General features: G+C 37.7%; 1 protein-coding gene across 1 annotated transcript in view; it reads left to right on the forward strand.

Moving 5' to 3' along the window:
• Nucleotides 1–20,555, forward strand: part of gudu (Armadillo repeat-containing protein gudu) — a 319,933-nt gene that overhangs the window by 34,867 nt on the left and 264,511 nt on the right. Inside the window, exon 3 of the mRNA XM_090413819.1 lies at nucleotides 6,036–6,180. Within this exon, the coding sequence (XP_090269945.1) occupies nucleotides 6,036–6,180 (145 nt within the window). The remainder of the gene's footprint in view (nucleotides 1–6,035; nucleotides 6,181–20,555) is intronic.

The following is a 20,555-nucleotide window of genomic DNA, read 5'->3' on the forward strand; positions in this document are numbered from 1 at the left end:
TTTTGCCACCTTCTTGATATTTATTTTCTATATTCTTGCCAAAGTCCTCCCATGACTTTTGTTTAGCTAGTTTTACACACTGTTTAGCTTTCTTACATTTGTCTCTGTATTCTATAAGAGTAAAAGCTGACTTATTCGCCAGGAACTTTTGATATGCTTTCTTCTTTTCCTTCACTGCCTCTTTAACTTCCTGTGTCCACCAGGGAGTTCTGATTTTTTTATCCTTGCACACAACCTCACCACATACCTCTCTGGCAGAATCAATCAATGATTTCTTCAGCGTTTGCAACTGAATCTCCAAGGTTTGATTCCTGTTCTCAAACTCTTTCATTTTCTTTTCAATAATCTTTCTGTATTTTAGTCTACAGTTCACATCTGAGAGCTGCTTAGCTTTTATTCGCTTTAAAACTTTCTTACATGTTATTCTTTTCAATATGAAATTCAATTTTATCCTGCTCAAGACTAAATAGTGATCACTTCCAATTTCAAATCCTCTGTACACTCTGGTGTCCTGCACCAGGGAGAAAACATCACTATCAACAATAACATAGTCAATGAGACTTTTCTTATTCCTAGCCTCTTCTCTCCATGTGAATTTGTGCACATTATTTATGTTGGAACATGGTGTTAGTAATAACCAGTCCATGTCCTGAACAGAAATCCAACAGATATTTGCCATTATTATTAGCTTTGCTCTTTTCTCCAAATTTTCCCAAAATATTTTTGTATGTCTCACAATCATTTCCTACTCTGCTATTTAGATCCCCAACAAGGACCAACTTTTCCTTTTTCATTGTGTCAGTTGCTTTTTCTAAAGCCTCAAAAAATTCCTCCACTTCTACCTTAGTAGAACCTTCTGTGGGACCATAGGCACAAATAAGTCTCCTTGTCCAGTTCCCCATTCTCATATTTGCCCACATTACTCTACTTGAGACTGACTGCCATTCAAGAAGATTAGCCTCATATTTTGTGTTGAATACTATGGCTACTCCTTCTTTTCCTTGATTGTCATTGCCTGAATATAACATTTTGTATTTATTGCTCAGAAAGATCTCACCAGTTTTGGTCTTTTTTGTTTCAGTCACCCCTATTATGTCGATCTGGTAGTTATCTAATTCTTCAGCTAGCTCCATTTCTTTGCCATTCAGGCTTCTTATGTTGATAGTACCGATCTTTAACTCTGGTGATGTTGAGTTGGGGTTTGTTTTCAGATTTGTTCCAGTAGCTGACTTTTCGCTGTTCGCCCTGGTTCCCTGGCAAAAACAACGGGGGCCTTGTTTAACCGGGCGACGCCCCAGCCGGCATGAAATTTTGTCATGTTGTACCATCATTTTTTATTTTGGTTTAACCAATAAGAATACAATTTGGTCGGCTAAATCCCAAATTGCCAGCCCATCCTCGTTCGTTCAGTATCAAAGTAGATACCCAACAGGGTGCACCACGAGAAGGTGAGGATTGGACATTAGGTCAGAAGCCCTGGTCGGTTCTCCGCATTCCTTTTAAGGCTATGTGGAGGTCTCCTCTCAGGATACCACATGGAATTCTAATCAAAATTGCAGCACATGGGGATTGGTATAAGGTTGGTGAGGTGGATAAGAGGTTGGTTGATGGAGAGATATCAGAGAGTAGTTTATTCAGGAGTAGAGTCCAAAAGAAGGCCTGTGACTAGTGGCAAGCTGCAGGGTTCTGATCTTGGACTGCTACTGTTTAATTTGTTCATTAACGATATAGGAAAGGATCTGAGAGGAACTGTTCAGTTATTTGCCAATGATGCAAAGTTGGGTTGAGCAATAGTTAATACAGATGATGTCAAAATTTTGCAGGATGATTTGGATAGAATTTCAGATTGGGCAAAGGAGAATGGGTGAGCCAGAGACTTAGGAGTCTCAGGCTTTGTCATGTTGTCATGTGTTAGTGGATAGGGAGTTAAAGTTTAAAGATTCCACCTTGACTACCATGCTCATATCTTGTCACCAGGGTTTCTTGATGATGAGGAGGAGGTGGAGAAGATCCAGAGAAGAGTGACCAAGGTGGTAGCAAATCTATGAAATGAACCTTACGAGAACAGATTGAAGATTTGTGGGTTACAGAAACTGATTGATAGGCAGAAAAGGGGTGATATGATTGAGATATACAAATTACTAAGGGGATTTTACAAAATTGATTCAGAGAAAATTTTTCAGAACAGGTGTGGTGGTGGGAGAAATAGACCATCCATGGAAACTGAGTAAGAGTGTGGTTAGCAAGGGTGTTAGAACTTGTCAGAATAAGGACATTCTTTCACTGGACAAGACTTTGATAAGATTGTATTTTGAATACTGGGTTCAGAGGAATGAAAAGACTGCTGAAAAGATCCTCAGCAGGTAACCAGGCATGTATATAATGACTGATTGAGGAATTATTATTATTATTATTATTATTATTATTATTATTATTATTATTATTATTACCCAAGACCCCATGGAGTCAAAGACTCATCTGGGAGGTCCTTTTATCATATACATAGCTCATCACACTCAAATTCTCTGTAGACACTACACTCTCAGGCAAGGCATTCCTAATATGTTTTTCAGAATTTTGAGTAATAGTTTAAACACTTTTTATCTCCTTTCTCTTAACACAGTTATTCTCCATATCAAACTTTGCTTTTGCTTGGATAAAGAATGAATCCAAGAATATTATTTCTTGGCATCTTTAATTTATTCTCCATATGCATCTTAAAGGTAGCTATAATAAATTGATCTCCAGCTAAAAAAGAGTCGGCATTTATTTTGAAACGCTGTGGATTGTATTCCTTCGGAAACACATAAGATGACAGACTGTTCCAGAGGGCAGCAGTGGAAGGGATGAATGGAGAGATGAGGAAATTTGTTCTATGTGTTTGGAGATGCATTGTGAAGGACTGTTGGTTAGTTACTGCATGCATTTGAATTGATTTGATAGAAAGTGGGGATATTATTGATGCTAATTCTGATGAACAGTGACCATAGAAGTGTTTGTGGAAGATGTAAGCAGCGGAAACTGAGTGCCTGTGTGACAGTGAGTGAAGTGCATCAGTGAATGGAGGGGATCATTGATCAGTTTGACTGCCCTTTTCTGTACAGAGACAAGTATCTTTAGAGAACTTTTGAGGACACCGCCCCAGACATGGGAGCAATATTCAGTGGTTGGATGGATTTGCAATTTGCATAAAGTTAAGAGGTGTTTGGAGTTAAACAATTTGAGCAAAAAAGAAAGCCTAATTTTTTGGAGATAGAAGAAGCAATATTTGTAATATGTTATGCCAAGAGAGATTTATTATTATTATTATTACTATTATTATTATTATTATTACTAACATTTGACCTCCATGGAGTCAGAGACTCATGGAGGTCAAATGTTATTTGACCTCCATGAATGTACACATAATGCTCATCCAACCGTGCCTTAAACTGATTCAATGTATCTACACCCACAACACACTAAGGCAATGCATTCCACTCACCAACAACTCTCCATGCAAAGAACCTACTCCTCACTCCTCTGCTCACACCCCTTCTTATACAGTTTCCAGCAATGACCTCTTGTTGTACTCCCCCTCTCCCATTCTATGAAAAATCTCCTCCATGTTGATGCAATGACACCCCTGACTAGCTTATATGTCTCAATCATATCCCCCCCCTTCCTTCTATTCAACTTACATTCTCTCAATCTATCATCATACTCCATATTCCAAAGACCACTGACCACCTTTGTTAATCTTCTCTGGACTCTTTCCAGCATATCCTTGTCACCATGAAAAACCAGGCTACCAAATCTGTGCACTATAATCCATATGAAGCTTGATCGAGGCCTTATACAATGGTATCATTAACCTCACTATTTCTGAGAGAGGTACTCCATGGAGATAGTCCTGTAATATTAATAATTAAAGAAAATAAGCAATAAAAAAAGACCGAAAATAGGCAGAATAATTGAAAATATTAACTGCATCCTAGATGGAGAACATAAAAAAACAAATAAAACATTTCAGCTATGTAGGCACAAGTTTTAATGAAGGTGGCAAATTAAAGTTGGAAATAGCCAACAGAATTAGCAAAGTTGGTATGGCAAGAAGTCAACTGAATAAATTTTTATGGAATAAGAAAGAAATTAGTCAAAACACTAAACTAGTGTTTTGACCTAAACCTATCTGTATACAAGAAATGTTCAAACCAGTTTTAACTTAGAAATAAAACTAGTGATCAAAGATTGGAGACCACAGATATGAGAGTTCTGAGAAAGATTAGGGGAGTGAACAGATGGCATCAATGGCAGAATCACATTAAAAACGACGTATTAGGAAGGAACTTGCCATTTTTAGTATTCAGGAATGTGTGAACAGAGCTAATCTCAGGTGGTATTGTCACTTGAATAGAATGGGAGAGGAATGGTTAGCAAAATGTGTTTTTGCCAGGATGGCAAGAAAAAGACTCAGAGGAAGACCAAGATTTAGATGCATTATACAATAAAAAGGGCTTTAGAAGATAGAAATATAAGATCTGGTAATACTGGAGACTTGACAAATAACAGATTAATTTGGAGGGAAATTGGCCATAGGAAGTTAGTGCTTACATAAGTTTTTCATGTCATACTGTCATAATATTCTTTATCCCCCCCCCAAGGATACATAGCATGAATTTGATGATGATGAGGTCCAAGGAACTGCGAGTTTTACTAGCACATTTTTGTAATATACAGACCTATGGCCATATCGTCATTGAGATGTTGCTGTCCCTGTCATATCTGACACTGCAGTATTTCCACTTGGATGGTACACTCTTGTGCAAAGTGATTACAGAGTAATTCATCTATTTATTCTACTTCTTTCTATTAGCACTCATTATGATATTGTTCCATAGTCATTCTTTCTTTTACTTATTGCAAAGCAAACAAAATTTTTGGGATTCCGTTTTGCCTGATTGGCTAATTTCATCTCCTAATCTGATTTTGCCTTTCTCATATTACTGGTTGCTCTTCTTGCCAAGGAAAAAATGCACTACATTTTTTCCTTGCAGATTCTTATTTGACAAATTCTGTCAAATTTTCTAATGCTGTTGCTAGATTCGGCATGTTAGAACCCTGGGTTCCCTTATATCACAGACTGCCTGAGGTAATTATCTCTTGGTGGTTGTATACATTTTATTTCCTTCTCTACATGTGACATTTTTTTAAATTTTCTATCTATGTCCCTGTAGTTTAAGTCCCCCCCATAATAATCTCTTACCTAGCACTCTTTGTTCTAATTTGCAAGTGCATAAAGCCCTTCCACATCCTCCTTCATGCCCTATAGATAGCATTCAACTATATATTTTGTAGTTCTTTATCCCACCTAGTCAGCAAATTCTCACGTATGCTTATAGCTCTTACTGAGGTTGAACTAATCATAATAGAAAAAAAAACAGTAACAGTTAAAAAAGAAGTAAAACAGTTCATCAAAAGCAGACACCACAGATATAAAACTTCAGAGAAAAATTAGAGTGAGCAGATGTCTTCAATGGTAGAATCATGTAAACAATAACGATATTAGGTTGGAACTTAACATTATTAACATTTAAGAATGTGTGAACAGAGCCAATCTAAAGTCGTTATAGTCATTAAATAGAGAGGAAAGGAAAAAGTTAGCAAATCAATTATTTGGTGCTAAGATAGCTGGAGAAAAGATCCAGAGGAAGGCCAAGATCTAAGTAGATTGTTGCAGTTAGAAGCACCATAGAAGACCGAAATATAAGATCTGACAATATAGTAGTGGAGCCCTTCCAAATATCAGACTAATTTGGAGAAAATTGCTGATAAGAATTTACTAATAATGTAAACTTAATCATGTAATAGTGCTGTCACATTATTCTGTGCATCTCTTGAGAGTTCATATCAAGAATTTGGGAGCATAGGTCATCATTAACATAACTAAATAATGGAAGTATATGCAAAGTTTTTTTTTTTTTTTCATTTTTCTCAAATTTTTGGTTCCTTTTATCTTTATAGTTTGATTAGATGTTTTCTTTAATCTGCTGTAGTGTTCTTGATGTTGAAGATGAAGAAGAATCAAGTTCCACTAGTGGTGAGGATGAGGAAGATCCAAATTTGTTACAAGAGAAACTTGATGAAACCAATGTGACACCAGAGTTTTATCAAATAAAGAAGCTAATAAGATTTCTAAAAGTATGTTTAAAATCAATAAATATATATAAATAAATAAATAAATAAATAAATATATATATATATATATATATATATATATCTTTATGCCCATCTTACATTTCATGGCATATTTTATATAGTGTCTAATGTACTCAATTAGTACTCAATTCTGCAGTAAGCTTTCTTTTGCAGCAAAATCTTGAAATGGCATAAATGACATTTTATTATTTATATTATTATCATTATTTGACACCTCCATGGAGTTCCAAGACTCAACGAGGGAGGACACCTGCTCTACAACTGTCTCCACAACTCAATTCACACATTTTGTGTGTAAAAATTTTCATTTCTAATGTGCTAATTTTTATTCTTGAATGACTGATTGAAACAACATTAACTTATTATTTCTTTATCATTTCCTAATATCTGCTATCAGGAAATGTACGTTATGATTGCATGATAGAACTACAGTTAAGTTTAGATTATTGCTAACTTCCTGTGAGAGATATTCTTCCAAATGAATTCATTATTTGTTGGATATTAACACTAAGTGCATTCATCTGTTATTGGTTAGATGCTGCTAGCTGTATCAGTCAACCTAGATATGAGTTTCCCTATAGGTTTTTTACCCTGCCATCCTGGCATCAAGCAGAGCTAATCTAAGATAGTATACATACTATCTTAGATATCTCTGTTTATCAAGTCTTAAGTGGAATTAATCTCAAATTCGTTACTCAGTATTTTCATTTTTATAACGGCTCGACTAATGATACTGTCTGTTAACTCCTATAATTTTCGTGAGCACTATCATATTTGTGGTCTCCACAGTCTTTGATCAATTTTTTTTAAGACAAACTTTCAAAGCCACCGGTTAAAATGGATTTGAATACTACCTTCTTTACTTCTAATTTAGTATTTTAGCTATTTTCTCTCTTGTTCTATAAAAAATTATTCATCTGGCTTAACACTATATCAGATTTGCTTATTCTGTTATTCTTATTTAATTTGCCATCTTCGTTATAACTTCTATTTAAATAACTGAAATATTTTACTTATTCTGTATAGTCTCAGATGAGATTACAATTGGTGTTTATCTTGTTTCTGTCATTTTACTGTGAATTTTCATGCCTAATTTGTTACAATAGTTATTTACTTTAGTTGAGGAATCATGAAAACTTGCATTGCATTTATTTAGGAGTATAACATCATCTTCACAAAGTAAAGAACTGTGTTAAACGCTTCTGAATTTGATATCAGGTTTAATGCCATGTTCTTTTAATGATCGATTCATGCAGTTGATGAATAATAATGGAGATAGTTTATACTCTTGTCTTATACCTGATTTTATATCAACTCACTCATCCTCCTGTATATCCTGCATTTCTAACTGGTGAGCTAACATAAGTATAGACTTATTGCTCTATATAATATCTCATTTATACCATATAATTGTAGCATTTTGCTACAATTATTATTAACACCAGACCTCCATAAAGTCCAAAGACTCATGGAGGTCTGGTGTTAAGTGGATGACAAACAATATTAAACAGGAACTGCAAGTAAAAAAGAGGTTATGGAGGAGATATAAGGCAGGGAGTGGAGAGCAGATGCATAAAGAATATAAGACTCAGGACAGGAGAGTGACTGGTGTAGTAAGGAAGGCAAAACTGGAATATGAGAACAGATTGGCACTGAGATCCGAAGAAAATCCTAACGAATTTTTTAGCTATGCGACTAGTAGGAGGAGAAATTATTGTGGAAGAATGACATTGATGGATAAAAATAGGAAGAGAGTGACTGATGCAAAGGGCATACACTTTATTGAGGTATTTCATCCTGGAAAAGTAGGTTTTAACATTAGAGGGATAGGGCAGGTTCGAGTTTAGAAGTACAAGAGGAGAGTGTGTTTCAAATGCTGAGTATTTTGGATGTCAATAAAGCAGTGGACTGGATGGAATTTGCCATGGGTTTTGAGAAAATGTGCTAAAGAACTGGCAGCTCCCTTGACGTGGATTTTCAGTGAAAGTCTGCCCAAGGGAAAGGTACTGCATGAGTGGAAGGAAGGTAATATAGTGCCATTGCATAGATGGTAGCAGACTGGAAGTGTCACACTATAGACCAGTTTGTGTTTCATCAGTAGTTGTTAAGATCTTGGAGAAATTAGTGAGGGATCATATACACAATTGGGCAGATGAGGGTAATGTTATCTGTAAGATTTGACATGGATTTAAGGGGCTTGATTTACTAATATAATTGCCTTTTATAGGAGCCTTTGTAGCTCAGCTGTCATAGATGAAGTCCTTTAGTTGGAAAGACTTTGGTTCGATTCCCGTTGGTGAAGTGAGGAATCTTTATCTGGTCTATTGCCTTTTGACAAAAGGCAAGTTAGCCAGTCTCATACGAAGATAGGGGTTTTATTCACCCTGAAACTCAGGTTTTTTGTCCCTCAGAACAGGCAAACCAGCCCCATAACCATCTTATCCTCGAATTATGGTTGCAATTGCAAGAATAAAAAACCTAGACACCATAAAAGGTAGAAGAGGAAGGATTAAGAAGAAGAAGAAGATTGCCTTTTATAATAAAGTGACAAGAGCGGTTGATGAGGGAAAGTCATTCTTCAATTTTTTTGAATTTTACAAAGGCATTTGACAGGTACCACGTGATTAGCTGATATTTAAGTTGCAGCGCATGAGTTTAAATGTCAGGTTAGTGAAATGGATTCAGGATTGGCTGTCTAATAGGTAGCAGAGAGTTGTACATGAGAAGCAGTATCAAGGAGGCAAAAGATTACAAGTGCGGTCCCACAGGGCTCAGTACTGGGATCTGTATTGTTTGATGTTTATATCATTGATATTGTCAATGGATTGCAGGGGGATATTCAGTTGTTTGCAGATGATGTGAAGCAAGGCTCCCACACCTGCACTATTACTAATAGTGCAGGTGTGGTAGCCCTGCAAGAGGATTTGAATAAACTGGACAGATGGAGAAATAAATGGGGATACTAGTTTAATGCAGTGAAATGTAAATCTTGAAGTTTCAGATACATTGATAGGTGGCTGCATACTCTGTTGGGGGAAGTGGGAGAAGAAAGGGGTCTGGGGGAGATGATTGATAGAAACCTGAAATTCAGGAACATATTGCAAGGTGGTGAAGGTAACCCAGAGGATTGCTGCCATACTGAGAAGGATGCTAACCAGAAGAGATAAAAGTGTTGTCATTTCATTGTATAAAGCCATGACACTTGGACTATTGTTCTCATATTTGGTCTCCAGGATTTGAAGGGGATGAATTAACCATGGAAAGAGTGCAGAGGCAGACAGGGCCACCAAGAGGGGGTGACATCTGAGACTTTTGTCATGGGTCCGGCATCAAAAAAAAAGGCCCAACGTGTCACATAACTGTGTTTATAATGCATGGTTTTAATTCTCATAATGATACAACAATGATAAAGGATAATGGCATATCGAGAATGATACTGTTTCTTGTTTTAGACAGGCGGCTACGCTATTTAGCTCGCCGTGAGTGTCCAGAAGACACTGATTCTCTCGGCGCGGATCGCTGTAGTTATAGTGGGTGATGACGTCAATAGGCGTTCGTGCAAGGTTGTTGCAGTTGGCTGCCCTAGGTAGTAATTGCATTCTCAGTAATGTTCCCTGCCAGAATGCTTCATTCTTGTTAGTATTTTGATAGACGAAGGTTTTGTGATTGTAAAGTGTTCAACTGTATAGTGTAGGCTGTGCGCAAAAAAAATAAAAGGAAGTATTCTTATTAATTTGATTTTTTAATTATTAAAATTATATTTTTAATAATAAAAATTTGACCAACAGAAATGTATTGTCATAAATCTGGAAATCAAAAACAAAAGGAGAAACTTGTGGTCTGGGCCCCACTTAAAAAAGTGGGGCCTGGACCACAGACTTGTCATGGGCCCAAAAATTTCTCTCGGTGGCCCTGGAGGCAGATAAAAAAGATAGTATCAGGACTGTATAATGTTAATTATGAAGATAGGCTGAGGAAATGTGGACTGCAGAGTTTGGTAGATAGAAAGAGAGGTGATATGATTGAGACTTTTAAACTGTTGAGAGGTAGTTACAGAGTTGACACTGAGATGTTCTTTCATATGGTTGAAGGGGAGGAGGAGTGAGGATAAGTGGCTGTCCCTTAAAGTTACGAAAGGAAGCTGTGAGCAAGAGGGTGAGGAGTGGTTTCTTTGCATGGAGGGTGGTTGAATCATGAAATACACTGCATGATAGAGTAATGAGAGCACATATGGGCAATGAGTTTGAGGAGTGGTATGATAGACTTTGGGTTTTCTAGGATGGGCCTCCCACAGTGAGTCTTGTGACTCCATAGAGGCCTGAATCATCATCATCATCATCATAATAATAACTTCTCACATCCCAAAAACTAGTTACGATCTTTGTTGGTCTTCTGTAGATTCTTTCAAACATATCCTCATCAACATGAAAACCAGGGAACCAAATCTGTGCACAATAATCCATAATAGAGCCTGACCAAGGCCTTATACAATGGAACCAGAACCTCTTTATTTCTACAAGTTAAGGCCCTCCACATCATTGCTATAATCTGATGTGATGTTTTCACAACTTGTGCAATGTGACTTGAACTTCAGATCTTTCTCTACCACCACTCCAAGGTCTCTTACCTTCTCAACTTCCTCCCAAATGTCCCTGCCAAGTATACTTTGCATCCTGTTCTTGCCTACCAAATTGCAGAACCTTACACTTGGCAACATTGAATTGACAGTTCCATACTGTTGCTCACTCACACAATTTATTCAATTCCTCCTGTAAGGACACAACACCTGCTTGATTTCTCATCACTCTCCCCAGTTTTGCATCATCTGCAGTTACATATCACTAGTTAAACCTATCCCAAAGTCATTAATGTACAAATTAAATAACAATGGTCCCAAAACCGACCTTTCAGCACACCACTAGTGACTCATCTTTTGAGATAGTGACTTCCCATTCATAACTTGCTGATACCTTTCCGATATCTGCACCTGTCCAACTCACTAGACTATCATCCAATCCCGTCTGCTTCAGTTTAGTGATGAACTTGTGGTGTGGCAGTCTATCAAAAGTCTTTTCAAAATCTAAGTATACCACTGTATATGCATCTCCCTTCTCCAATACATTTGTCACCTTGTTATAGTACATAGCAAGTTTGTGTACTACTAATGACTTTCATCTTTTGTGATAGTGACTTCCCATTCATAACTTGCTGATACTTGTCCAATATCTGCACCTGTCCAACTCACTAGACTATCATCCGATCCCATCTGCTTCAGTTTAGTGATGAACTTGTAGTGTGGCAGTCTATCAAAAGTCTTTTCAAAATCTAAGTATACCACTGTATATGCATCTCCCTTCTCCAATACATTTGTCACCTTGTTATAGTACATAAGCAAGTTTGTATAACATGACCTCCCTTTAAGAAACCCATGCTAACAAGCACAAAGAATGCCACTGTTATCAACTCACTTTTGTATTCTATCTGTCATCAACTTTTCCAGTACCTTAACTACAACTCCAGATATACAGATCAGCCTATAATTTGTTGCCATAGTCTTATCACTACCTTTGGTGAAGTGGAATGATTTTGCCTTTCTTTCTTACATTCATTTTGGATTTCTGCTGTTTCAAGACTTGTGAAACAGGTAGGCCAAGGAAGATGCTATCTCCCTAGAACATTCTCACAAGACACATGGTGATATATCATCATATCCTATTGCCTTGTGTTGAGGCTTAAGTGCTGTGCGGACATCATTTTTGGTGTAATGTATACACACTTGGAAAGGATTAAAACTGATTTTAATACTTTCAATATTTCGTCTCAGTCACTGGACATCATCAGGGATTACAAAAAAACTAATGTAACATACACATAAATACAACACAATCCTATTGCCTTATTGACATCTAGCTTACTTAATTCCTCATATACCTCTTGCTCACTTGCTATTAAGTCTTTTCTCATTTTATTCTCTCCACAAGTAAGTCTCCCACTTTTATCCATTAACAGCAACTTACCATAATCATTCTTCCTTCTACTTGCCATGTATCAAAAAAACTGACAAGCATTTTTCTTGTCCTGATTTGCTAATTTCTACTCTTACTGCACTTTTGTTGTCCTTACCAACTGGGTCACTCTCCTGGCCTTCTCTGTATACTCTTCATGCAAGTGATTATTGCCATTATTCAGCTTGTGCGAGCCTGTGTAGCTCAGTGGATGTGGCGTTTGCACACCATGGCACGTGACCGCACGAAGGAAGACTTTGTTTCGAATCTAGTCGTCGACTAGAGGAAATTTTTCTAAGCCTTTTTTCGACCGGTTTCCGAGTTAGTCGATCTCTGGCACGGGCAAGCGGGTTTTTTCTCCCAGAAACTCAGGTTTTTCGTCCCATAAACTCAAGAAAATCGACCGTAGAACCCACATTATTTCAGACATTAAATATATTGTGTTAGGGTTAGGGACCACATGATGGCGGCACTTGTTGAGCTGTCTCTCTTCACTGCATGCCGCTTAATTAGTGATAGCCTTGGGCTAGCTATCTCTGATTGGCTGCCAGTGGAGATTGAACTGCCCACTCAGTCTCCAAAAGTTAGATAGGGCTAAACGGCCTCTCCTACTCCCTATACAGGTGTATATGCAGATATGAAGACATCAGTGAGACAGTTGAGTGTAAGAATGTATATAATGTACCTGACCCAGTACTAAGGACAAGAAATCAGAAGAAAAGAGACCTCTGCATTTCTTGTATACTAATGCCAGGAGTATTAGGAACAAGAAGGACGAATTTTTGGCCTTGATTGTCTCTTCCTGGCCACAAGTTATTGGCATTAGTGAAACATGGCTGATGGAAGATGATATAGTTAGTGGGATAGAATGTGTAGGTTATAGTGTGTTTAGGAGGGACAGAGAGAATAAAATAGGGGGGGGAGTGTTATTGATGATACCTGATGAACTGCAGCCAAGGAGAATTGAAGTTGTATTGCAGGATAGTGAAAAGAGCTCATTTGATATTTGGTGTGAGATTGAGACTGGCAGAACAAAATATACAGTTCAGTGCTGCTATAGACCAGGTGATGGAATAGATGGTGGAGAACGTATGCATAAGCAAATAGATGCAATGAGTGGAAGGAGGGTAATCTCCTTCCACTCATTGCATATTATGGGGGATTTCCTATGGTAACATTGATTGGAAGGAGGAGAGGACAGATGTGAGGAAGGAATTGGATTTTATTCAGTTATTAAGGGATAACTGTCTGAGACAGCATGTAATTGAAAACACTAGGAGTTTGAGAGTGCTTGACCTGGTAATAGCATCTGAGAATTTGACTGTAATGAATATAACCATGTTGCCACCTATTGGTGAGAGTGATCATAAGGTCTTGACCTGGGAGGTGGCTAAAGGTGTGGAATTTTCGATTAAGACAGGGTATATGTGGAATTACCGTGCTGGCAAGTATGACAAGCTTAGGAGATTGCTTGGTTCATTGCCATGGCATGTAAAACTGCAAGGGCTGGATGTCGATAGAGCATGTGAAGTGGTCAAGGAGCATTTACAGGAGGTTATGGCTGATTGTATACCTAGGGTTCGAATAGTAAACCAAGTAGGGGTTAAATGGATGAATAACACCATTAAGCTTGAGCTGCAAAAAAAGAAACAACTGGAGGGAATTTAAAGAGAAAGGTGACCTGCAGGTACATGAATGGTATAAAGCACAGGCCAGAAGGGTAATGAGTGTGGTAAAAAAAGCAAAAGTGGATTATGAAAGGAAACTAGCTATGCAAGCTAAAGGGAATCCCAAACAGTTTTTTCAATATGCTGCAAGCAAAAAAAAACTGTACATGGCAGAATGATTTTAAGGAATGACGATGGTAAGGAGGTCATTGAATCAGTCGATATAGTGGAATTACTGAGAGCACTTTTCAAGAGTATATCATCCAGGTGGTGACATTGAATAAATGAAGAAACCATTAGTTTATATGGGAATTGTGATGAAAAGTGGAGGTGGATAGTCTATTACAGAACCTTAATGTGAATACATCTGTGGGATTGGATGGTATACTGACACGGCTCTTATGTGAAGCGGCTAAAGAATTATCAGTGCCCTGACCATGTTGTTTAATCTGAGTCTCGGGTCTGGTTTAGTCCCGAAGGTGTGGGAAGAGGGGGAAAATAGTTCCACTGCATAAAGGAGGATCCAAGACTACTGTTGCAAATTACCGACCGATCAGCATATCAGGAGTCGTCAAGGTCTTGGAGAAAGTAGTCAAGGGAAAAATACAGGAATGGATAGATGAAAATGTGATACTGTACAGGGGACAGCATGGCTTTGTGAAGGGTAGATCATGCCTCAGTAACTTGCTCACGTTTTATAACACAGTGACGGCTAAGGGTAATGGATAAGGGTAATGGGTTTACAGTGATACTGCTGGACCTGGCTAAGGCATTTGACAGGATACCACATGGAATTCTAATCCATAAACTAGAACATATGGGAATGGATATAGGGTTGGTGAGATGGATAGGTGGGTGGTTGATGGAGAGATAGAGAGTAGTTTATTCAGGAGTAGAGTCCAAAAGACGGCCCATGACTAATGGTGTGCCGCAGGGTTCTGTTCTTGGACCACTGCTGTTTAATTTGTTCATTAACGATATAGGGAAGGATCTAAGAGGAACAGTTCATTTGTTCGCTGATGATGCAAAGTTGGGTAGGGCAATAGTGAATGCAGAAGATGTCAAAATCTTGCAGGACTACTTGGATAGATTGGAGTTATACGCTAAGGAGAATGGATGTCAATTTAATGTGACAAAATGTAAGGTTATGCATTTTGGGGTGAAAAGATTAGCAGCAGTATACCATATTGGTGGAACTGTACTCCAGGAGATTGATGAGGCTAGGGACTTGGGAATGTTGGTGGATAGGGAGATGAAGTTTAGAGGGCACATTGCAAAAGTAGCTTAATCAGCTCATCAACTCACTTAGTTGTTGAAAAATACTTCGACAAGCAGAGACAAGCAAGTTATTGTACTTCTGTACCGAGCCTTGATAAGACCTCATCTTGACTACTGTGCCCAGATTTGGTCACCTAGGTTTCTTTTTGATGGGGAGGAGGTGGAGAGGATCCAGAGGCGAGTGATGAAGATGATAGCAGGTCTATGGAATGAACCTTATGAGAACAGGTTGAAGATTTGTGGGTTGCAGAAATTAGTTGATAGGCAGAATAGGAGAGATATGATTGAGACATTCAAATTGCTAAAATCTATAGGATTAATTCAGAGGATATTTTTGAGATCAGAACTGGTGGTGGGAGAACTAGGGGACACCTATGGAAGCTGGGCAAGAGTGTGGTTAGCAAGGGTGTTAGAGCTGGGTTCTTTACTTTTAGAGTGGTAAATGAGTGGAATAAGCTGCCAGAGTCTGTTGTGGGTGCTATGACGGTGAGTGAGTTCAAGGCAAGGTATGATAGATACTGTGAGAATGTTGTATTGTTGTATGGACATGATGTTTAGAGCCTCCCTCGATGAGTCTAAGGACTCCCTGGAGTCGCCCGTAATAATAATACAGGAATAAAAAGGCATTAGCTGATTTTTTTGATTTTCGTCTTGTGCTGCCTCCAAAATGCCTTCTTCTTCTTCCAGGTTTTAAGCTTAATCCCTTCATTCATCCATTTTACACTTTCCTTATTCAGTCTTTTAGGCTTCGGAATACATTCACACATTGATGCTGTTATGTATTTCTTTGTAAGTTGCAAAGCAGCATTTATTTCCTTATTGCTCAACTCCTCATTCCAAGCTGTCTCCTAAGCTTGTCATAATATCACCAGCTTATAATTCCACATATATCCTTTCCTCACAAATGTCTGCATATTTGTGCAGACATTTGTGCTACAATCCAGGTGATCACTTCATGATCACTTTCACCAGTTGGAGGAAAGTGTGAAGCCACACTCACAATTACATCCTGTGATGAAATGATCAGCTCTAAGGCTCTCGATCCTTGCATGCCCGCCTTTATGTGCTGACTGAGATAGTCATCTCACAAGAACTCAAGAAATTCATTTTCCTTATTCCCAAATGCTATCTCTTCATTCCAATTGATACTGCCATAATTAAAATCACCCTAAATAATTACTCTTCCTTTGTTCACTAATTCAAGTTGTTTATACATTTCTTCATCAATACCCTTCACATGTCCTGGCCTATAGCAACATCCAACTAAATATGTCATCCTGTCAATCTCCACATGTTGGAGGCTTAATGGATTTTTTACAACACTCAATAAGAATTAAAATAGAATTTAATACTTCCTATATTTCGTCCTAGTCACTAGGACATCTACGGGGATTACAAAAACAATTAATGTAACATATGCACAAATAACAATACTAAGCCCAACCACGTGGGTGACACTAAAGTCCTATCTAGGTAGAGCGCCCTCTAAGGGCAGTAGTAGGTGGCCTAGAATGTAAGGTGGGAACTCTGGTGATGAGTGTTTCCCAAATCTTCGGAAGCTTAATGCAACCATATTTATTGAGATTTGGTTGGTTTTTGAGAGCTGCTGCTGCTTCTAAGAAAAGTCTCTCTTTCTTGAATTTGCTGTGGTGGAGCATGGTGGTTTTCTTCCATGATACTCTGTGGGTGGTGTCCAAAACATGGTCAGCCAAGCCTGAATGGCCATAGTTATGTTTGAAGATGTAAGACTTGTGTTCCTCTAGACGGATGGATGCTGATCTGCCTGTCTGTCCAAAGTACGCCAGCTTATTCTATTTTAATTCTTATTGAGTGTTGTAAAAAAATCCATTAAGCCTCCAACATGATGTCCTCACAGCACTTAAGCCTCTACACACATGTCAATCTCCACATTACCCTACCCCACTCTGCCTCATGACCATTGCCACTATTTCCCTCTTTCATGTCTATCTTATGTGGACATAATTCTCCTGCTATCATCAGCAGCACTTCTCCTCCCTTCCTATCCTTTCTCTCGTGAAAAATACTATATCTTTCCATTTCTATTCCTGTTAGAATATCATCTTCATTCAACCATGTTTCACTTATTCTAGTGATTTTGGGATGAATAAAGTTAATCAGTGAAACCATTTCATATCCTTTATCTCTGGTACTTCTGGCCTTTGTAAACAAACACGGTAATTAATTTTTAGGTCTATGACTAGTCCTATCCAAGCCATTTGTCGGTTGGTTGTGATTTCCCCACCACACCTGTCCAATCATCTTTATCACAACTTACCACATATATCTGCTCAGCCTCAACTTCCCCACCCACATTGCAATATACTCCATCTTCAAACACACATTCACTGCCATTTTCAACATCCACTCTCCCTATGCCATGTCTCCCTGTCCACCTGGGATTCCCCCCCCCCCATTTTTCTGTTCCTCTTGCATTCCTGTTCTATCTTCATCTCTCATACCACTGTTTTCACTGCCCAGCACTTCTATCTCTTCAATACCACTCTCCTGATTTTTCACTTCATCTCTTGCTTTTGGTCTTCGATGCTACAAAGGGACAGCATGTCAACCTTTTATACTGCAATAACTCTGATTTAGTGGAATACACACACCCACCAGAATTTGTAAAATGTATAAGAAGTCTTAGTGGTTCAGTTTTTGTACCAACAGGATCACTTTTATTAGAAAATTTTGGTAAAGAAGTTTCAAAATATTAATAATTCTGCTCTGGCTGGATGAAATTTGATGGAATTTAATGGTTAAGATCTATATTAAAATTTATCAGTTTTGATTTCAATCTGTTGTTGTGAAAAAATTATGTAGAACGAACTTTTTTTGTCTAGAGATAAATCACTACTACACAACAAAGTAGCAGGTATGCTTACAGAATAATGTTGTAAAGAACAACATAATTAATTATAACATCTCAATGACCACCTACATATGTTGCCTTCATCTTGGGTAAAGTTAGATATTCTTACCGAACACTTTAAAACAATAGTTTACAAGAAAATTCATCTTTCGATGAATTATTAAAGAATTCATCAAAAAATTATAGGTGAATTTTTTTTTTTTTTTGATCAATTGCATTTGCAATGAATTGTGCAATGAACTGTTATTCGACAAATTATTTTTTTGATAAATTGCCTTTCATTTTGTTTATTTGACGAATTGCTTTTTCGATGAATTGCCATTCGGTAAAGTGTTTTTCGATGAATTTTCATGGAGTTCCTCCATATACAATTCCCTGATATCTGTCAAAAACTAGTTATCAGTCCACTAATATGATATCCAATCCCATATGTTATAACTTAAGCACTAGCTTGTCAATGAAAACATAGTTATCAATCCACTAATCTGATATTCAACTCCATATGTTATAACTTAAACACTAGCTTGTCATGTGACACCTTATCAAATGCCTTTGAAGAATCAAAAAAAAAAATGACATTGTCTTCTTTACCGTTATCTTCTGCTCTTGTTAGTCTATTATAAAAATCAACCTGATTATTTAAAACATGATTGTTTTGTTAACAAATCCATGCTGGCCTTTATAAATAATATTGCCCATCTGCCCAAATCTGTATACAAGTTCTTCCAGTTTTTCCAAAATCTTAGCAACCATGGAAGAAATGTAAACCAGTCTACAGATTGGTACTTCCATTATATCACCACCATTCTTATGCAGTTGCACAGTTGTACCCTCTTTCCACTATTCAGGAACTTGTTCTGCTGCAAGACTTTCATAAAACAGCCATGTTAATGACACAGTCAGTTTCTTAGTGCATTTTCTTTAAACATGAGGCAAAATCCCACTGCCTTACTTATATCTGAAGTGCTCAGTATTTGGAATACATGCTCTTCATTCACTTCTAATCCTTTATCCCGCCTTATCTCTCTAGGAATAAAGCCTGCTTTACCAGGCTGGAACACCCTAATAAATAAATAGCCCTACTTTTGTTATCTGCCTTGGTCACCCGACCACCATCTCCATTTAGCAATGTCATCCATCCATAATCATATTTTCTTCTAATAAAAGCATTCCTCGGGCTCTCCTTGGATTGCAGTGCTAGTCTAGTATTATATTATAATTTTCCTTTTCTTATTATACCAGTAACATTCTTAGCCCAAGCCTTATATTCCTCATGCAACTGTTCTCCACCTATCTCTCTCTTTATAAGCCTTCCATAACTTCTGTCATCTACAATTCCTGCTTGATTCCACCAGTCTTCTCATTTTACTTTAATCACTTTTCTTCACTCAAGTTATGCAATCGGCCTTTGCTTTTAAAATTTTTTCTTAACTAGCTCCCATGCACCACTGATCTCTCATCCTTCAAGAACTGATCCTTGTTACTTTATTCATTCATTCATTCTACCTCGATACTTCTGCAAGCATCATCCTCCAAGTCAGTACTTTGTGGTCACTCTCACCAGTTCGGGACAAGTATGACATTCCAGTGACAATCAGATCTTGCTATGTTTCAAACTCTTAATACTCATGTTTTCTCCACCAGTTGGGGCCTAAGACAATGGTTCCCAAAGTGTGTGCTGTGGCACCCTGGGGAGCTGCGGCTTCCTCACAGGGGCTCAGCGATTACAAAATTTTCATAAGTTTTTGAAGTATTTCTTCTCGTATGTATTTTTAAAATTGGATCAATTTTTACTAAACAGTAATAAGCGTTGATTTTACTAAACAGTAATAAGCATTAATCATCCCAGATGGTTAGTACATCTCGTGACTACTTTAACAGAAAGTTAAAAGAGTTAAATCAACAAAAAGGTAGTTTTTTATAAGCATGCGTCAATACTAAGCAATGCTTTGCTAGCTTGTTACAAGGTGGCACATAGAATTGCAAAATATAAGAAGCCTCATACCATCGCAGAAGAACTCATTCTACCGGCTGCTGTAGATATGGTGAACATTATGATTGGTGAGTCTGCTGGGAAGCTGCTTTCAAAAGTGCCTTTGTCCGATAACATCATCAGTTGCAGAATACAGCACATAGCGGAGGACTTCAATGATCAATTACAGTAACTGAAAAAATAAAAGGGAAGGAATTTGAGTTGCAGCTGGATGAAGCCACAGATAATAATAATGATGCTCACTTGATTTGCTATGTACAGTTTATAGATGGTAATAACATTGTAGAAGACCTCTTTTGTAAAAGTATCACTGCTGGTGCTAAGGCTCAAGACTTGTTCAAGATCCTTGATACTTTTATATCTAAAAATAATTTGAAGTGGACTAAGTGCATTGGTGTCTGTACTGATGGTGCTTGTTCTATGTCCGGTTGTTATGGAGGATTGCAGGCACTTATTCGAAGCAAAGCCCCTGATGCACTGTGGACCCATGGCATTATTTGCAGGAAAGCACTTGTGTCAAAATA

Source organism: Typopeltis vanoorti, chromosome 2 (assembly GCF_054136105.1).
Source record: "Typopeltis vanoorti isolate ZY-2024b chromosome 2, IOZ_Tvanoo_1.0, whole genome shotgun sequence".
Taxonomy (NCBI): Eukaryota; Metazoa; Arthropoda; class Arachnida; order Uropygi; family Thelyphonidae; genus Typopeltis; species Typopeltis vanoorti.